Source organism: Rousettus aegyptiacus, unplaced genomic scaffold (assembly GCF_014176215.1).
Source record: "Rousettus aegyptiacus isolate mRouAeg1 unplaced genomic scaffold, mRouAeg1.p scaffold_m13_p_1, whole genome shotgun sequence".
Lineage (NCBI taxonomy): Eukaryota > Metazoa > Chordata > Mammalia > Chiroptera > Pteropodidae > Rousettus > Rousettus aegyptiacus.
Window position 1 is genome coordinate 28,046,118 of NW_023416284.1, and position 16,305 is coordinate 28,062,422.

A 16,305-nucleotide genomic window follows, 5' to 3' on the forward strand; every position below is an offset into this window, starting at 1 on the left:
GCCTCGCCTGAGGATGAGGGATTGGCAATGATTGGGCATTCCATCCAAGCGAGAGGAATGAGGAATACTAAAGTTATCTGAAAATCTGAAGACATATCAGACATACTCAGTTAAAGAGGCTCTGGAGGGAAAGGATAGAATGGGGTGTCTCCCATTCGGCACCTGCTCCCTCTAGGGCTACATGGGCATGTCCGCATAGCCAAGAATGCTTATCAAAACTCAGTGAGAATAGTGCTTGGGATCGTTCTGTTCTCTGGGCTCTGACTCCACACTTACCACTCCGGAGAGAATGTCCCAAGTGGAAGCACAATTTGTTCCTGGCACAAGTCTATTTTATATAGATTTGGCCTGCATTTGCCTTTTTTTGGTACTCAGACCCTTAAGATGATCTGGCTCACAGACCAGGGACGGCATCTCTTGGAAGCTGGTTAGAGATGCAGAACCTCAGGACTGACTCCAGACCTACCGGGTCAAAAGCCACATTTAACAAGATCTTCAGGTAATTCGTTTATACAGTCATGAGAGGCACCGCTGTGACAAGCCGAGTACCGGGGCTATGGGGCCCTAAGAGCAAAGTGGCCAGTGTCTCTCTGGGCCCATGGTGATGGAGATGCCTCCACGGAGCCACGCTTAGTGCCCTTGTGCTGAGTGTGGAAAGGAAGGCAGTAATTTGAAGTGTGGGGAGAGAAGAGAGGAAAGATGGCTCACTGCCAGAGCCCCCACCACCCGGCTTCCAACATGCTCTTCTTCCTCACTCCTCTGTATTCCCCTCTCTCACTTTACGTCCCAGTGATACAAAACTGCTGCAAGTCCCCCACACGTGCCAGCCACGTCATATTTCTATGCCTTTCTTCTGCAGTTCCAGTTGTCCGGGACTCCCTTACCTTCTCCTTGATAACTTCTTCAAGCCTCAGCCCCAGGGTCAGTTCCTAGGAATCCACCCTGGAAAGGTTCTGTGCCTTTCCAGCAAGGCAGACAACATCTAAACTGTGCCAAGAATCCTCACTGAACCCTAAACTCCTCAAGAGCAGAGGCCAGGTCTCACTTTCTATATACTTGAGAGTCAGCACAGTACCTAGCATGTAATTAGTACTCAGTAAATATTGGATGGGTGGTGGATGCATGGATAAAAGTATATCGTCAAACACAAGGGAAATGAACTTCCAGAGGATGTAGCAAATGTTAATTATCCATTTTCCTGTGTTCCACAGTAAACAGTGTGCTGTTGGAGCTGAAACCATGTCTTATTTCTGTCTCCATCTCAGGGATATGGCAAATAGCCTATAAATGTAGGTTCAACAATGAGAAAAAAATGAATAAAGCATAGCACAGTACTTAAGAGCTAAGAGCTCTGGAAGCAGGCTGTCAAGGTCAGAATCCTGGCTCTCTATGTAATTTGGGCAAGTTACACAGCCTCTCTGTGCCTAAGTTTCCTCTTCTGTAAAAATGATGATTGTAATAGAATCTAATTATAGGATTATTATGCTACTTCAATGCATTAAATTCACATTAAGTGCTTAGAGAAGTGTTGTTGTTGCTGTTGATGTTGGAAAGAGCCTGGACGGGTGGTAATAGTGTGCATTGTCTGTATCTTATGTTGCCAGAGTTCACCTGAAGGTAAGTTAGCTGGTACCTCAAGGGGCTGAGCCATGATCTAGGATAAAGATTCATGCCCCAATAAAGGAACCAGAGTTAATCTGGGTCCAGGACCAGCCTCACCCATTCCCTGCACTCTTAGCCCCTGGCCAGGGTGGGCCCTGTGCCCTGTAATCACTCATCCGTCCATACTCACTGTCTCTCTCTCTCTCTCTCTCTCTCTCTCTCTCTCTCTCTCTCTCTCTCTCTCTCTCTCTCTCTCTCTCTCTCGCACTTTTTCTTTTTTCTTTTCTTTTTTTTTTTTTTTTTTCTGTAGGAAAATGTCTCCCTCATCAAGGAGATTAATGAGCTGCGCAGGGAGCTGAAGGTCACGCGCTCCCAAGTCTATGACCTTGAAGCAGCTCTGAAACTGACCAAGAAGGTCCGACCACAAGAAGTTACAGAGACAGGTAATGTCACCGGTGGCGAAGGGAGATGGGCATTGGGATCAAGGGATCAGCGGCAGCCACAAGTACATCTCCCTTTGGCTTCCAAGGCTGCCTCTCCCAAGTGTCTTCCTGTATCAGGTCACATCCACCCCGTGGCCTTCTGGGAGCCTCTCCATGCCACATATTTGTGTTCCAAAGGATCTGTGAGGGCCCTACCACATTCAGAAAAAATCCTTGGGGTTAGCTATTGTGTCAGAATTCAGAATCCTTCAGATCTTAGGGCTTACTGTATACTGTATATTACGTGACAGCCCTAGAGGGGTCTGGGGCAGTACCCTAAAATCAAACATCTTAGTATTTCTGTTGTGAAAAGTATGACTATTCACACTAAACTTCATAATTTAAAAATGTTTATTTTTAGAGTTTTTTGTCTTTTAGAATTTTGGATAAGAGATTGTAGACCTGTATAATTAAAGACAAAAAGAAAGACCGGAAACTCTTTAAAGAGAGAGGGGAAAGAATGAAAATTAGAAATAGAAAATGAGTTAGTTATTGCAATTACAACCCAAAGATCCTCTGAATTTCCAACAGCCAAGGCAAAAGGGAAACAAAGAAACATGGTCATTTACGTGGTTCTCATTTATGGAAAAAGGAATTTTTTTTCTGGAGAAACAAACCTTTCCCTGGTACTAAATTCAATGAAAAACTTATTGCATGAATGCTTATGAAAGGGAGAGTCTATAACTGCAGGTTTTCAGACAATTAAAAAAAAAAAAAACATTCTTCAGGCATCCATTTCTTATCTGGACAGTCAATAAAAACCACGAGTATAAGGTATTTCTAAAATGAAGCCAATGTGGTTCAAGTATATTGTTTTCTAGTGATTTACATTCAGGAATAAAGCTGAGAAACTTGATGAAAAGGAACATCCCATGACTGTAGAATGGGTCTTTCAAATACCAGTTTTCTCATGTACTATGGTTATGTAAGATACTATCACTGGGGGAAAGTGGCTGAAGGATACACAGGAACTCTGTACTATTCTCATAGCTTCTTGCAAGTCTTAAACTATTTCAAAATTATATATGTATATGTATATATATACACACATACATGTGTGTGTACACGTGCGTGTGTATGTGTGTACACACACACACATATATGTGTGTGTGTGTGTGTGTATATAATTTTGCTATCTCGTATGCCTTTTTCATTAGAGTTGAAGAAAACTTGAAACAACAGTAAACTCTGAGTAGTACCGTAAGTGTCAATATTAGGTCAAAAGAACCGACATAAGAACACAACATGTGTTATAAAGACTGAGATACTTGACTTCTTGGAGGTGAAAACATCTTCAGTTGGAGGTGAAGCCTAGATATGCCTGTGAACAACTGCAAAACTTCTCTTTAAAAAAAAATACTTCAGATATGCCCAAGCATCCTAGAAAATAATCAATTGAGACCTCCTCAGGATGATGTATAATATATCCAGATTCTTCTTATCACTGTCATGGAAGTTTTTAGACAAATACAAAAATTTAGAGAAAAACCTAATGAATCCATTCCCCAACTTTAACAGGTATCAATGTCGGTCATCCTTGCTTCATCAGTATCTCCACCCCCCAGCTATTTCCTCCCACACCCTCCATGTATTATTTTTGAAACAAACCAAACATATCATTTGTGCAATAATAGCTTTTCTCATGGAAGATTTTGTTCATAACAGTTGACAATAGGTATTATCAGTTTTCTGCCTTGATTATAAAGAACCCAAGTCTGACCTCTGATTTTGAACATGGGCCCAACAAGACAAGTTAGCTGAAAATATACATCCTCAAGTTGTTTAAGAAATTGACCAGTTCAGTTGGTTTTTAAGAATTCTTTAGCCAAACAGGAAAGGTTGCCATCCCCAAACCATCATTTTAGTTTTAGCAGCATTTATTAAGTTTTCATTCACATAATTAACTAACGGTTCTAATAGACACACATCTGCTTGTTTTCAGTTATTAAAACTATATCACTAGAACTTCTCATTAAAGATGGCTACTTGAAAACCTACTAAAATGGCATAAATAAATCATAAAATCAAAGAAGACCCGAAAGGAAACAAGACACACAAAATTTTGAAAGCTGGAAAATGGATACATAGTACTAACCAACTTCATAGGCACAAGAAACCTGACTCCTAAGCCAGAAGTGGGAAAACTAATGGAAATCTAATACACATTACAGAACCCTCAAAAGGCTCAGGAATTAGCAGAAGCCATATCTCTGGAAGTGGAGGTAAAGGTGGGGCTGAAAACAAGAAGAAATTCTTTAAGAAGCTATTAGATCCACCTAGTATCCAATACAATGGTTCAAAATAGACCCTTACCAGGGCCATCATCATGAAATTCCAAAACACCAGAGTACAAAGAAAAAAAAACTCTCCAAACTTCCAAAGAGAATAGGGGGAGGTTTCATGTAAAGGATAAAAAACTCCAGTTGCAAAAGACAAAGTCAACACACAAAAATCAGTTGCATTTTTATACATTAACAAAGACTTGAAGAGAACATTAAGAAAACAATTCCATTTACAATAGCACCAAAAAGAATAAAACTTTACCAAGAAATAAACTTTACCAAGGAGACAAAAGGCGTTTACACTGAAAAGTACAAAACACTGCTGAAAGAAATTAAAGAAGACACCAATAAGTGGAAAACATCTCATGTTCATGAATCAGAAGACTAAGTATTGTTAACATGTCAATGCTACCCAAAGCAACCGACCAGTTCAATGCAATACTTATCAAAAGCTCAATAATGTTTTCTGGCAGAAATAGAAAAATCCATCCTGAAATTCCTATTGAATCTCAAGGTACCCCGAATAGCCAAAACAATCTTGAAAAAGTCCAAAGTTGGAGGTCTCGCACTCACACTGATTTCAAAACGTACTGCAAAACTGCAGTAACAAAAATAGTGTGATACTGGCATAAAAACAGACATGTAGGTTAATGGAATAGAATAGAGAGCCCATTAATAGATCTTCACGTGCAGAGTCAAAAGATTTTCAATATAGATGCCAAGACTAGTCAATGGGCTAAAGACAATTTTTTCAAAGATGGTGCTGGGGAAACAAGATATCCATATACAAAAGGATGAAGTTGGACCCTTACTTTATATCATATACAAAAATTAACTCAAAATAAACCAAAGACCTAAATGTAAGAGCTGCAACTATAAAATCATAGGAAAAAAAAAAAAACATAGGGAGAAAGCTTTATAACATTGGATTTGGCAAGGATTTCTTAGATATGACATCAAAAGCATAGGCAACGAAAGGAAAAATGGACTACAACAAAATTTGGTGCATCAAAGAACACTATCAACAAGAGTGAAAAGGCAACCCACAAAATAGGAGAAAAATATTTACAAACCATATATCTGATAAAGGACTGATATCTAGAGTATATAAAGAACTTCCACAACAACAACAAGATTTAAAAATGGGCCAAGGACTTGAATAGACATTTCTCCAAAGAAGATATACAAATGGCCAACAAGCACATGAAAAGATGCTCAACATTACTAATCATTAGTGAAATGTAAATCAAAACCACAATAAAATACTACCTCACACCCATTAGGACAGCTGCTATCAAAATAAACCAAAAGAAAAACAAACAATAATAACAAGTGTTGGCAAGGATTTGAAGAGATTGGAAACAGTGTACTATATCGGCGGAAATGTAAAACAGCATAACCACTATGGAAAACTGTACAGCAGTTTCTCAAAAAATTAAAAATAGAATTACAATATGAACCAGAAATTCCACTCTGGGTATATACCCAAAAGAATTAAAAACAGCATCTCAAAGAGAGATTTGTACATGCATGGTCAGAACAGCACTATTCACAACAGCCAAAGGTGAAAGCAGCCCAAGTGTCTATCAGTAGATGAATGGATAAACAAAATGCAGTATATACATACAATAGAATATATTATTCAGCCTTAAAAAAAAGAAGGAAATTTTGACATATGATATAACATAATGAACTTTTAGAACATTATGGTAAGTGAAGTAAGCCAGTCACAAAAAGAAGAATACTACATGATTCCACTTATCTGAGGTACCTAGAGAAGCAGTCAAATACATAGAGACAGAAAGCTGAATGGTATTTCAGACTCTGGGGTAGGGAGTGAATGCGGAGTTATATGAGTACAGAGTTTCAGTTTTGCAAGATAAGAGTTTTAGAGATAAATTGTACAACAATGTGAATATACTTAACAATACTAAACTGTAATTTTTATGTTATACATATTTTACCACAATTTTTTTTTTAAAGAGCTGGGGAGAAGAGTTAGAATGAAGTTTAGAAGTGCTGCTGTAGAGAATGAGAGGGTTTGCTGACCGTGGACATGAAGTCTGGGTGTTGGAAAACAAGAATTCGAATCTCATGTGTTACTTTTCAGTAGGACACACCAGGCCAGATGTGAAAATGGAGACACTGTGTGGTTGGATCGTCTCGGGTTTGGGCTGTGCAGAGCGCATGGGGCGGAAGGAGAAGGCATCTGGAATGCCAAGGGTGGCGCAAGAAAATGGTGCAAGAAACTCACTGTTTCTAATGGGGTCTAACTGGGCAGAAAAGGGAGTGGATCGATAAAGGAACCCATTTGGTAGGCGAAAAATGGAGTTGTCTGGGAAGAAGGGGTTTAAATTCAAAGAACAAATGTCTTGAGCATAAGGCAGTAAGAGAGGTTATGATAGGAAAATGAAGTACCAGAGTGAAAGATTTAAAAGATGCAGGGTCCTGAGTGTGATGAGGGAGGGGAAGCCACAGGAATGGGTGGTGGCCTGGTGTGGAGGTCAAGGACATTGATGCTGAGAGTCCAGCCTTGTGAGGCGAGGTAATGGGATGAGCCCTGAACCCTCTAGGACACCAGCATTGCACATGAGGATGACTGAGAATCGCTGGGAGGGTCCTCAAGGCATGTAAGTAGGAGTGGCCGCATCAAGAAGAGTAGAGAGGGGTCTGCCTCCTGGAGCAGGGCTTTGACCTGAGTTAGAATCAGGCAGCGTGGAAGCCAATCTTGGTCAGCAGGAGAGTGCCACCTGCTTGGGGTGTGGGGAATGGGAGAAAGAGAAGCCTGCACTGGTGGGGGCCTCAAGGCAGACAAATTGGGGGGCTCAGGAGAGGGGCCTGGCTGAGGTCATGGGACTCAACTCTGGGGTACAGCATTTATCATATCACTCTGAAGTATGTCTCTTCACTTCTCCAACTCTGCTAGACAGTGAAATAGCTTGTCTGTATATCCCTAGCATCTGGAATTGAGTGTCTACCCCAGAGTAGGTGCTCAATAAAAGTTTGAGGGGACCAGGAGGGAGAAAGGGGGAATAAGCTGGTTTCAAATAAGCTCGTTGCAGTCCAGTGACAGGCCCACATTAGTCCTGCTCTGTCCCTTACAGTGCCCAGCAAGGACACGCCCAGCGTCGCTCCCACCATGAGACTAAATGAACAAGAAGAAACTGGGAGAATCATTGAAATGCAACGCCTAGAAATCCAGCGCCTCAGAGACCAGATCCAAGAACAAGAGCAGGTGCCAGGGTTCCACCCTGTCGCCGTAATTCGACTTCCGTCCCTCACCAGGTCAGAAACAGACTTTGAGATGCAGACCTAGTGACTCCCCCTGATGAGCCATCTCCGGCCACACTAGAAGAAGCACTGTGCATCTGTCCCCAGGCCAACCGTGGGCTGCTGTCCCCACGGCAGTGACTTCACCAGCCTCTTTCTCCTGCCTTCAGGAATTTGGGATGCATTCAGAATAAAGGGGTTTTCCCACAACTGTGTCCAACTCTCTGCTTAGAGAGGGACCTGAGGAAGGGGGAAGAAAAAGTGGGGGACCCTGAAGACTGGGGGCTCCAGCTCATCCAGAGCAACCACTGCCTGTCCCTGTGGAAATCACACCGAACTTGGAGTTGGCTTCCCTGCTGCCCCCTGTCCTCTCTGGGCTTCAAGAATGAGCTGCCTGCTCTCACTTTACGTATCACTCCCTGTGCTGCTGACCTGGCTTTCTCCTCTGCCATTCAAGTCAGGGCCAGACAGAGCCACCTATATTTTTGTCTCCTTTGTGAAACTCGATACGGTTTTCTGAGGACTTTTATGTCTGTGTGAAGATGAGAGTAAAATAATGAACATGGCAAAGTTACTAGAGTTCCTCCAAGTCTCCCTCATCTGTTGATCCTGTTGTTAGAATGATTCCTCTTACTTCCATGCCAGTCTAGCCTGGTCACCCTTGTTCTGCAGGGCCCTGCCCCACTCTTCCATTTCTAGGGGACACCTCTTCCTCTGGGCACCATACTGGGTGACCCAGACACATGCCAGAAAAAGTAATTTTTATGCACTAAAGAGCAAAGGTGTACACCCAGATGTCCCTGTATTCCCCCGCCTGCAGAGGCCAGGCACCCTTCTAATACCCAAATAACAGATATTTAAGCCCCTAGTCCCTGCTCATCCCTGATGGCTGTCTTAAACCTGGAATCTCCAAGGCATCTCCCCAACTTCCCCAATCTGCCATACCCCAACTGTGGGTACTGCTCTTGGGTTAGTTGCCCCAATGAGAGCTGAGACATAGCTGTCACACTTGGCAAGGCTCTCCTGGGGGCTAGGGAGAGCAGAAGGAAGGTGCACAGCAGAAGCCACAAAGCAAATTACACATGGGACTCTCTCCTTTTTAATTCCCCCACCCCCACCCCCAGCCCACAGCCTGTCACATCAGCCAGCCTTTCCCCTCCAGACCAACATGTATCCCAGCACGACCTCTGCACACTGGGAGACCAGGCCCAGGGAGCAGGAAAACGTTCAGGTACCTCCTGAGACATTCATCCACTAAGACAACAGCCCACTAGGTTATCACGCTGGGTAGATGAGCATTTCTGGGACTCAGACTCCTCCATTCTGAACTAGCACCTTGGCTTTACCTTTGCAGAAGAAACTGACTCAAAACGAAGTTAAGGAGGCCAGCAGGGCCAGATGATGCAGAGTCTTGAAGACTCATTACAGAGGCCCATGCTGAGCCACTGAGAGTCACTCCCCACCACTTCCCAGGCTCTTGACACACTGGCCTCCTTGCAATCTCTATAAAAGGCCAAGTTCTCCCCTGCTTCCTGGTCTTTCCGCATACTGTTTTGTATGCCTGAAATGCTCTTGCCTCCACACCTCACTCAGTGAACTTCTACTCCTCCTTCGGATAGTAGCTGAAGAGTCACTTCCTCAGAATGACAGTCCCTGATCCCTCCCCTGCTTCGAAATTACAGAGACCATATCGTTTTCTTCATAACCCTCGCCATGACATAGCCACTAGGTTGTCTGATGCTGCCTCTCCTACTTGGCTCTCAGTTCCGTGGAGACAAGGGCTGCTTCTGTTTTTCAAGTTCCCTCAGGTATCTGAGAGGAGCATTGATTGAAGGACTCGATAGTGGAGGCAGGGAGGCCAGTTAGGAGGATACTGTGGCTGGCCACATGTGAGAACCAACGTGGTGGCAATGGAGATGCAGAGAGGTGACTTCTCCTGACTTTAGGACTGGAGAGAGCCACGCAAAGGTGGGGGCGGGGGAAAGAACCGGGAAAGAAGGAACATGCCAAAAGAAATGGAGGCTCTTCTCAGTGGCCACGGGAAATTAATTCACTGTGAGTAGGACGTAGCAACACTCAAATGACAGATTTTTCAACTTCAGAAAACCCCTAGAATCAAGACATCCCATTTCACCTACAAGATGGGCCTTAGGTTACAGATGAGGAAACCAGAACCAAGGAGGAGTAAAGTCACTGACACAGGCTCGCACTGGCAGGGCCAGGGTTACAGACCACCTGCCCAATGGCCTCCGCATCCCATGCTCTAAAGACTGCACCAGAGGCACCCAAACAGAACACCGGGCCAAGTGGTGGCAATTTTAGGATTGTGACACCTGGAGAGTCTAAACTAGAAGTAAAAGGAGTGGACACCTCCCAGCTAAGCTCAGTGGTTGGCTGAGGTCCAGCCGGCAAAGAGGAGGAGAAAGCCCAGGCCAAGGAGAGGCCCACCCTAGTAGGGCCTGGTGCCTTGGCCAGCAGGTCAGCAATATGTTTTCTTGGCAGCACAAGGATGTTCACAGCCTCATGCTCGCAAATCTCGGGCCAGAGGTACAATCTTGTCTACCTCTCCATGTTCTGTCCCCCGTGTTCCTACGCCAGCCTTCTGGTGGCATTGCTTGGGTGGCTGCTGCCTCTGAGACCTCCCTCTCCACTTTCCCTATCCCGATCCCACAGGGAGGTTCTCGCCTCACTGGTGCCACCTCCTCCTTCACAGGGTCCCTTCGGCCAGTTGACCCCTCACTGATGGCAGTCACCTTCTCCTGCAGCAGCCTTAGGTCACTCAAGTGGCTGGGCATTGGCATATGATCTCCACTCTTGTCCTGGTTACAGTCCATCGTTGAGCTCTGGGGACTCATTCAATTCTGTTATGACAGTCGGTGCCTTGGGAGGCTGCCCTCTCTCTGGGCCCCAGACATCCACTGGCTCCCCTGCCCATCTTCTAGAATCAACATCAGCTGTGGCCAGATGGTGTGAGCTCCCAGCTGGACCTCATCTGCCATCATGTTCTCCAGCACTGAAGACCTTTCCCCTTGAAGGTTCTGGCATTAGTGTCTACCTTTCCCCACACAAAGCAGAACCAGCCATTACCACCAGCTGCTGTCAAGAGGGACTGAGGGGCCCAGGTGGGCCTGGGAACATCTGCGTATTCACATAGGACCCCCTTGCATTCATTGATCTGGATTTGGAGTGGGAGGTGAGAGAGAAGGCATGTCAGGACCAAGAGTGGGGTTCATTCTCCCTGAGCTCTGTTGGGGTGAGCTCCCCTAGACCATTAGATGTTCGGAGGCCTGCTCATGCTTCGAGTGTGTCTGAGAGGCTGTCAGCGTCACCTGAGCTGAGCTGAGCTGGGAGAAGATTTACAAGGAAACAACCCTGTTCTGTACCAGGCAGCAGGAAGGGCGAGCGTCCTGATCACCTGATGACCGGTCATGTCTAAGAATTTAATACAAATTTATTGCTCATCTAGTATGTGTCACTTCATGAAATTTGGCAGGGGCAGCAAGTGTAGACTAGTACATACAAAGCACCTACTGTGTGAACTGATGTGGTAAATGTATTAAATTGGAACAAGGTTCTAGTTCTGAACAGTGGACCTATGAGTGCCCACCATTGGCTACCAGTACCCAAAGGGGTGGATCTCAAAATAGACTCCTGGTTGCTGGGGTTCGGCTCTGCAGTGAAGATGGTCTTTGTGAACAGATACCCCAAAAGATGTCTGGAGGACTGTCACTCACGGAGCGTGGGCATGGAGGAAGAGTGCCTGGAGCCACAGTGCCTGCTGCTCCCCCGTGCTTTCTGCTTGTTATTCTCCAGACTGCCAAGGAAGGGATGAGAACTGTGGCTGGGTGTGCAGGTCAGCTGGTGCTGGAATTAGAGCTGAGGCAGGGTTTGAGCTTAGATATAGGATTTGGGAGCTGGATCCAGGAACGGGAGAGGCAAGGTAGGCACTGAGGGTGAAGGTGAGGTCTAAGACCTAATACCAGAATCTGGAGCTGGGGTTAGGGTGAAGAACTTGAGCTGAGGTCTCAAGCCAGATTTGGGGTTAGGACTTGGAAATATGACTGGAATTGGATTTGGAAATAAGGCTGGAGGTTGAGATTGGAATTCAAGATTTCGGGTTGGGGCTGAGATGTGGGGAAGGAGCTAAGTTTGGAGCTAGGAGTTCCAGTTTGCATTTGAAGCTGCAGCTGAGGTGGGGGTTAGGTTTGAGGCTGGGGCTAAAGCTAAAATGGGATCGGAGCCCCGGGGTCCAGACTCTGGGGCAGATAGACATTCCTCCTGCTGCCCAGGTCTGGGAATTGCGTTCGAGCCCTTACGGCAGCTGACAGAAGCCCCTCCCTTCCCTGGAATGCCTTCGCTGGCAAAGGAGCAGTGCCACGTCAGCCAATCAGCTCACGCCCTACCTAGGAAACACCTGTTTATTCCCCTCCCCCCACACATACACACCCCAGGGCTTACCTGTTTGCAGATTACTCAGGTGAAGCACCTCCCCGGAAACGGAGCTGGAGCACCCACCTGCCCGGCTAGGATCGGATCCAGCACTTCCAGGCTGCTTGTGAGTGCCCCGTAGCCCCCCTACGTCCACCGTCCCCAGCTTCTCTCACTGTCCCGTTCCCTGAGAACCTCCACCCCAACTGTCCCAGCACACCTGTGCAAGCATTTTCAGCCCAGTGAAGTCATCGGTCTAGGGAATATGGGACTGACTCCAGGGCCCCTCCCATGTCCTCCCGCGCCCCGCCCCAACTACTTCCCTTGGGGGCATCTGCACCCGCCTGTCCCACCAGGTTGCCTGGCAGCCCCTGCTGAGGGATTGTGGAGGACAGACACCTCTTCAAGGATGTAACCCATGTATAGCCATTTATTCACATTCCTGGACTGATCCAGGACTTGTGTCCCGTGTATAAAGCAGGAATCCTATCCCAAACTGGAGGGGAGAATGTTGTGTTCTTTTATTCAAAAAGCATGCTTAGGCATCTATGCAGGCCCCAGAATTCCCGCTGGAATTCTGAAATGGAGATATCAAATGACTCATCTCCACTCCTCAAGATAAACATTACTGTCTTCAGTTTTCAAATAAGGAGCCCGAGGCTCTAAGAGATGAACTTATAGGGGCTCCCCTCACCCTCCTTGCAGGCCCCCCTTCTGACTAACCCACACCTAGCATTTTATCACACCAACACACCTGCTATAACTGGGGCTCCTTGGGGACAGGAACTCCAGCTGCTGACTGGCCTCCCAGACATGTTAAATGGATAACCACTGTGAGGTTCCTCACCCAAGTCCCCACAGGTGGCAAAGACTGCAGCTGGGGCTCAGATCCAGAGCTCCCCTTTCCCTTTGCACCACTTTAGGAAAATCTTGCAGGAGAATTGCGTTGGGAGGTGGTGAGAGGGAGAAGAGTTGGGGGACAGGAAGACCTGTGAGGAGGTCAGGGAGGGAAGTAGAGCTGGAAGCAGTGGAGATGAGGGCAGGGAACAGGATGGATAAATGTTTGGAGGTGGCCTCCCCAGAATGTGCATAGGTGAGGAGCACAAGAGGAGGAGCAGGTTTGGGATAAGATGACGAACTTGGGTTGGACCTGTTGCATCAGCAGTGACTATGGGACATCAAGGTGACTATTGGCTTATGAATCTAGAGCTCAGGAGGAAGATCCTGGTTGAGAGAGAGAGGGACTTGGGAACCAGCAGCCATGGCTGTGAGATTTGGTGGGATGTTAGAGGAAGGAGGGTGTTAGGGGTCAGACCCTAACCCACAGAGAAGAAGCCACAGCCATAAGAGAGAAGAACTGGTGTCAGGCTGTTGGTTCCAGAAGGGTTAAGCTGTAGCCCCCTCCCACCCCACAACCCTCCCTCTTAGGAGTCAGCAGTGACAGCTGAGGCCATGTGAGTTGGATCCTGAATGAGGCTTTATCTCTGGCTCTTCGTCATCGTCCACCGTGGCACCAGCTCCCTCGGCCAGCCAGGATGAGACAAGCAACTGAGAGAGCCAGCGAGGTCAGGGGCTGGGCAAGCGGGCTTCCCTGGAGCGATGGGGGTGCTTTATGTGAGGGAGCTCTCCTAGGGTCTTTGGAGAGGCATTCCCAAGGGGCAGTGCTGGGGAAGGGGCTTTCCTGGGGGAAGGGGGTGGGGGGAGGGGTTCCAGGGGTCATCCCAAAGCCCTCAGGACAGACCGTGGGGGTCAGGTGGGCTGGGGAGGTAACAACTGTGATTCTCCCCCACAGATGATGGTGACCTTATCCTGGACTGTGAGAAGAATAGGACTCTGGACCTCCAGCTGCCAAGCAGGCGGTGGGGGCTCCAGGCCATGACTCACACCCTCTAACCCCAGGTACTACCTGTTGACCCGACGCATGCCAGACCCAGCCATGTCTGCAAGAGAGGCTCGAATCCCACCTGGCTGGGGGCCGCCCCCAGATATGCTGGTGGAACAGGTGGAGTTGTGGTGGTCCCAGCAGCCTCGGCGCTCAGCACTCTGCTTCGCCGTGGCTGTGGGCCTTGTGGCAGGCTGTGGGGCAGGTGGTGTGGTACTGCTCGCCTCCACCAGCAGCCGCTCGGGAGAGTGGCGGCTGGCAGTGGGCACCGTGCTCTGCCTGCTGGCCCTCCTGGTTCTGGTTAAGCAGCTAATGAGCTCGGCCATGCAGGACATGAACTGCATACGCCAGCCTCACCACGTGGCCCTGCTGCGCAGTGGTGGCGGTGCCGACGCCCTCGTGGTACTGCTCAGTGGCCTGGTGCTGCTGGTCACCGGCCTGACGCTGGCTGGGCTGGCCGCTGCGCCTGCCCCTGCCCGGCCACTGGCCGTCATGCTGTCTGTAGGCATCGCCCTGGCTGCCTCCGGCTCACTCCTGCTGCTGGGCTTGCTGCTGTATCAAGTGGGCGTGAGCGGGCACTGCCCCACCATCCGCACAGCCGCCCCTGCCACCCACAGAGACAACGTCAGCATCTTCAGCATTTCAGAACGGTTGTCTGCTGGACAGCGTCATGAGACCACATCCAGCATCGCCAGCCTCATCTGATCAAGCTGGACCCCTTCCCACGGCCTGCCTCATCCTCCACAGAACTCTGCCAGGGCGTGAGCGAGTGTGTAAACGAGTGTGCGTGTGCACATGCAAAGGGGATAGTGAGTGTATACAATATGTGTATGTTCCCAGGACTATCCAGTCTTTCTGTGGGGTTGTGTGATGTGTGATGGGAGCCTAAGTGTACCCACACATCCACACCGTGGGGAGGGGTGTGTGCATGTTCTTGGAACTGGGTGTTAGGTCCATGGAACCGTCAGAGTCTGCCTATCTGTATCTAGGGTCTGTGCAGAGACGCGTCTGAGATCTCCGGAGATTCTTGTCCCCTATTCTCACTGCCCTTCAAAGCCAATCCTGCCCTCTACCACCCGTCAGAGATTTCCCCAGAAGTGACTATTGCCCACCCCAGAGACTGCACCAGCAAGTCTTCATTGAAGAGAGTAACTAGTGGCAAAATGGAGAGAACACGGGCTCCGGAGTGTGACGGGCCTGGACTGGAATCCCGCCTCTACCGCTTACCAGCTGGGGAACTTTGGCAAGTGACTTAACCTCTCTGAGCCTCAGTTTCTGGAGAGTCATGCTCATGGGCATGATAATCAATTGTGAGGATCAAACGACGTCATGTATGGAAGGACTGGGCACAGGAGAGATGTGCGATAAAAGTGGTGGCCGTTATTCTCGTTGTTGTCTCTACATTCCCATCTCACCTAGATGTCCTTCCCCTTCCTCACATCCACCCCTTCCAGAGTGAATACTTTGTACCTATCTCGGGATGACAAAAGTTGCTTTAAAGGTGTCCTCAGGCCTGTGGTTTGTCCTCTTGGGTGCTATGAAGCTGGAAGGGACTTGGGAAGGAGTGCTCAGCTTCCGGAAGGTAGTGGGTTTCTGTTCCCAGGGAGAGAAGTGGGGACTGAGTCCTTGGCATTTGCTCATGTGCCAGTTCAAGATGAAAGCATAAGTACTGGGGTTTTATCAGCTGGTTTCCTCGGAGGCTGCAGCACCCTACCCCACCTCTGAAACTAGAATATCCTGGTCTGTGTAATCTCTGCACTGGCTAGACTGCCTCTGGGTTCCTAGGCATGGGAGGGGTATTTGAAACCCCCTTGGGCAGTAAGAGTCACTTCCTGCTTGGGGTTCACCCTAGAAGGGATCTCTCCTTCTATGGTGCAGGAACACTCCCTGGGTAGCAAGGACAAAGTTCCACTGGAAGAGCACTCGGGAGTGTCAGTTATCATCGGTTCATCACTTCCTGCCTCACAAGGTACAGATTACACGAAGCCCCTGAGGACACAGAGGCAGAGAAGCCAGATGTGTCTCCTAAGAGGTGTTGAAAGTAGAGTTACAGAGGCCCCAACAGAGACAGAGGACATTGCTTTCAGTTGCCAAGATCAAGGCAATCCCCTGGAGAAAACTCTGAGCTGATGGATGGGGGGGAGGGAACCATAGGAGCAGAAAGGATAGGACATGTCCAGCAGCACCTCGTATTCCAAGGCACCTCAGACTCTGCGTCTTCACAGCTGAATGCCTTTCCTCTCTATCTTGAGCTGGCTCCTCCATCCCTCACCATTCACTCAGCGTGCAGGTTAGAACCCTCAGCGTGGTCCCAGAGGGCACCCTCGTTCTCTCCTCACCCTGCGTCCAACACACATAT

The 16,305-nt window shown here is 47.9% G+C and overlaps 2 protein-coding genes across 6 annotated transcripts in view; both read left to right on the top strand.

Moving 5' to 3' along the window:
* CFAP57 (cilia and flagella associated protein 57) overlaps positions 1-7,846 on the top strand; it is a 52,328-nt gene extending 44,482 nt beyond the window's left edge. For 3 of the 5 annotated variants that reach the window (XM_016123756.2, XM_016123758.2, XM_036232740.1), the window contains one exon: positions 1,913-4,118. In XM_016123756.2, the coding sequence (XP_015979242.2) occupies positions 1,913-2,332 (420 nt within the window). In that variant the 3' untranslated portion in view covers positions 2,333-4,118. Of the gene's footprint in view, positions 1-1,912; positions 5,153-7,470 lie in introns of those variants that run through there. The other 2 variants (XM_016123759.2, XM_036232738.1) reach the window with 2 other exon arrangements.
* A 4,241-nt stretch (positions 7,847-12,087) lies between these two features.
* On the top strand, positions 12,088-15,452 carry TMEM125 (transmembrane protein 125). Its single transcript, XM_016123765.2, has 3 exons — positions 12,088-12,191; positions 13,493-13,629; positions 13,857-15,452. Exon 3 carries the CDS (start codon positions 13,986-13,988, stop codon positions 14,649-14,651), a length of 666 nt encoding a protein of 221 aa, XP_015979251.1. The 5' UTR covers positions 12,088-12,191; positions 13,493-13,629; positions 13,857-13,985; the 3' UTR covers positions 14,652-15,452.
* The last annotated feature ends 853 nt before the right edge of the window (positions 15,453-16,305 follow it).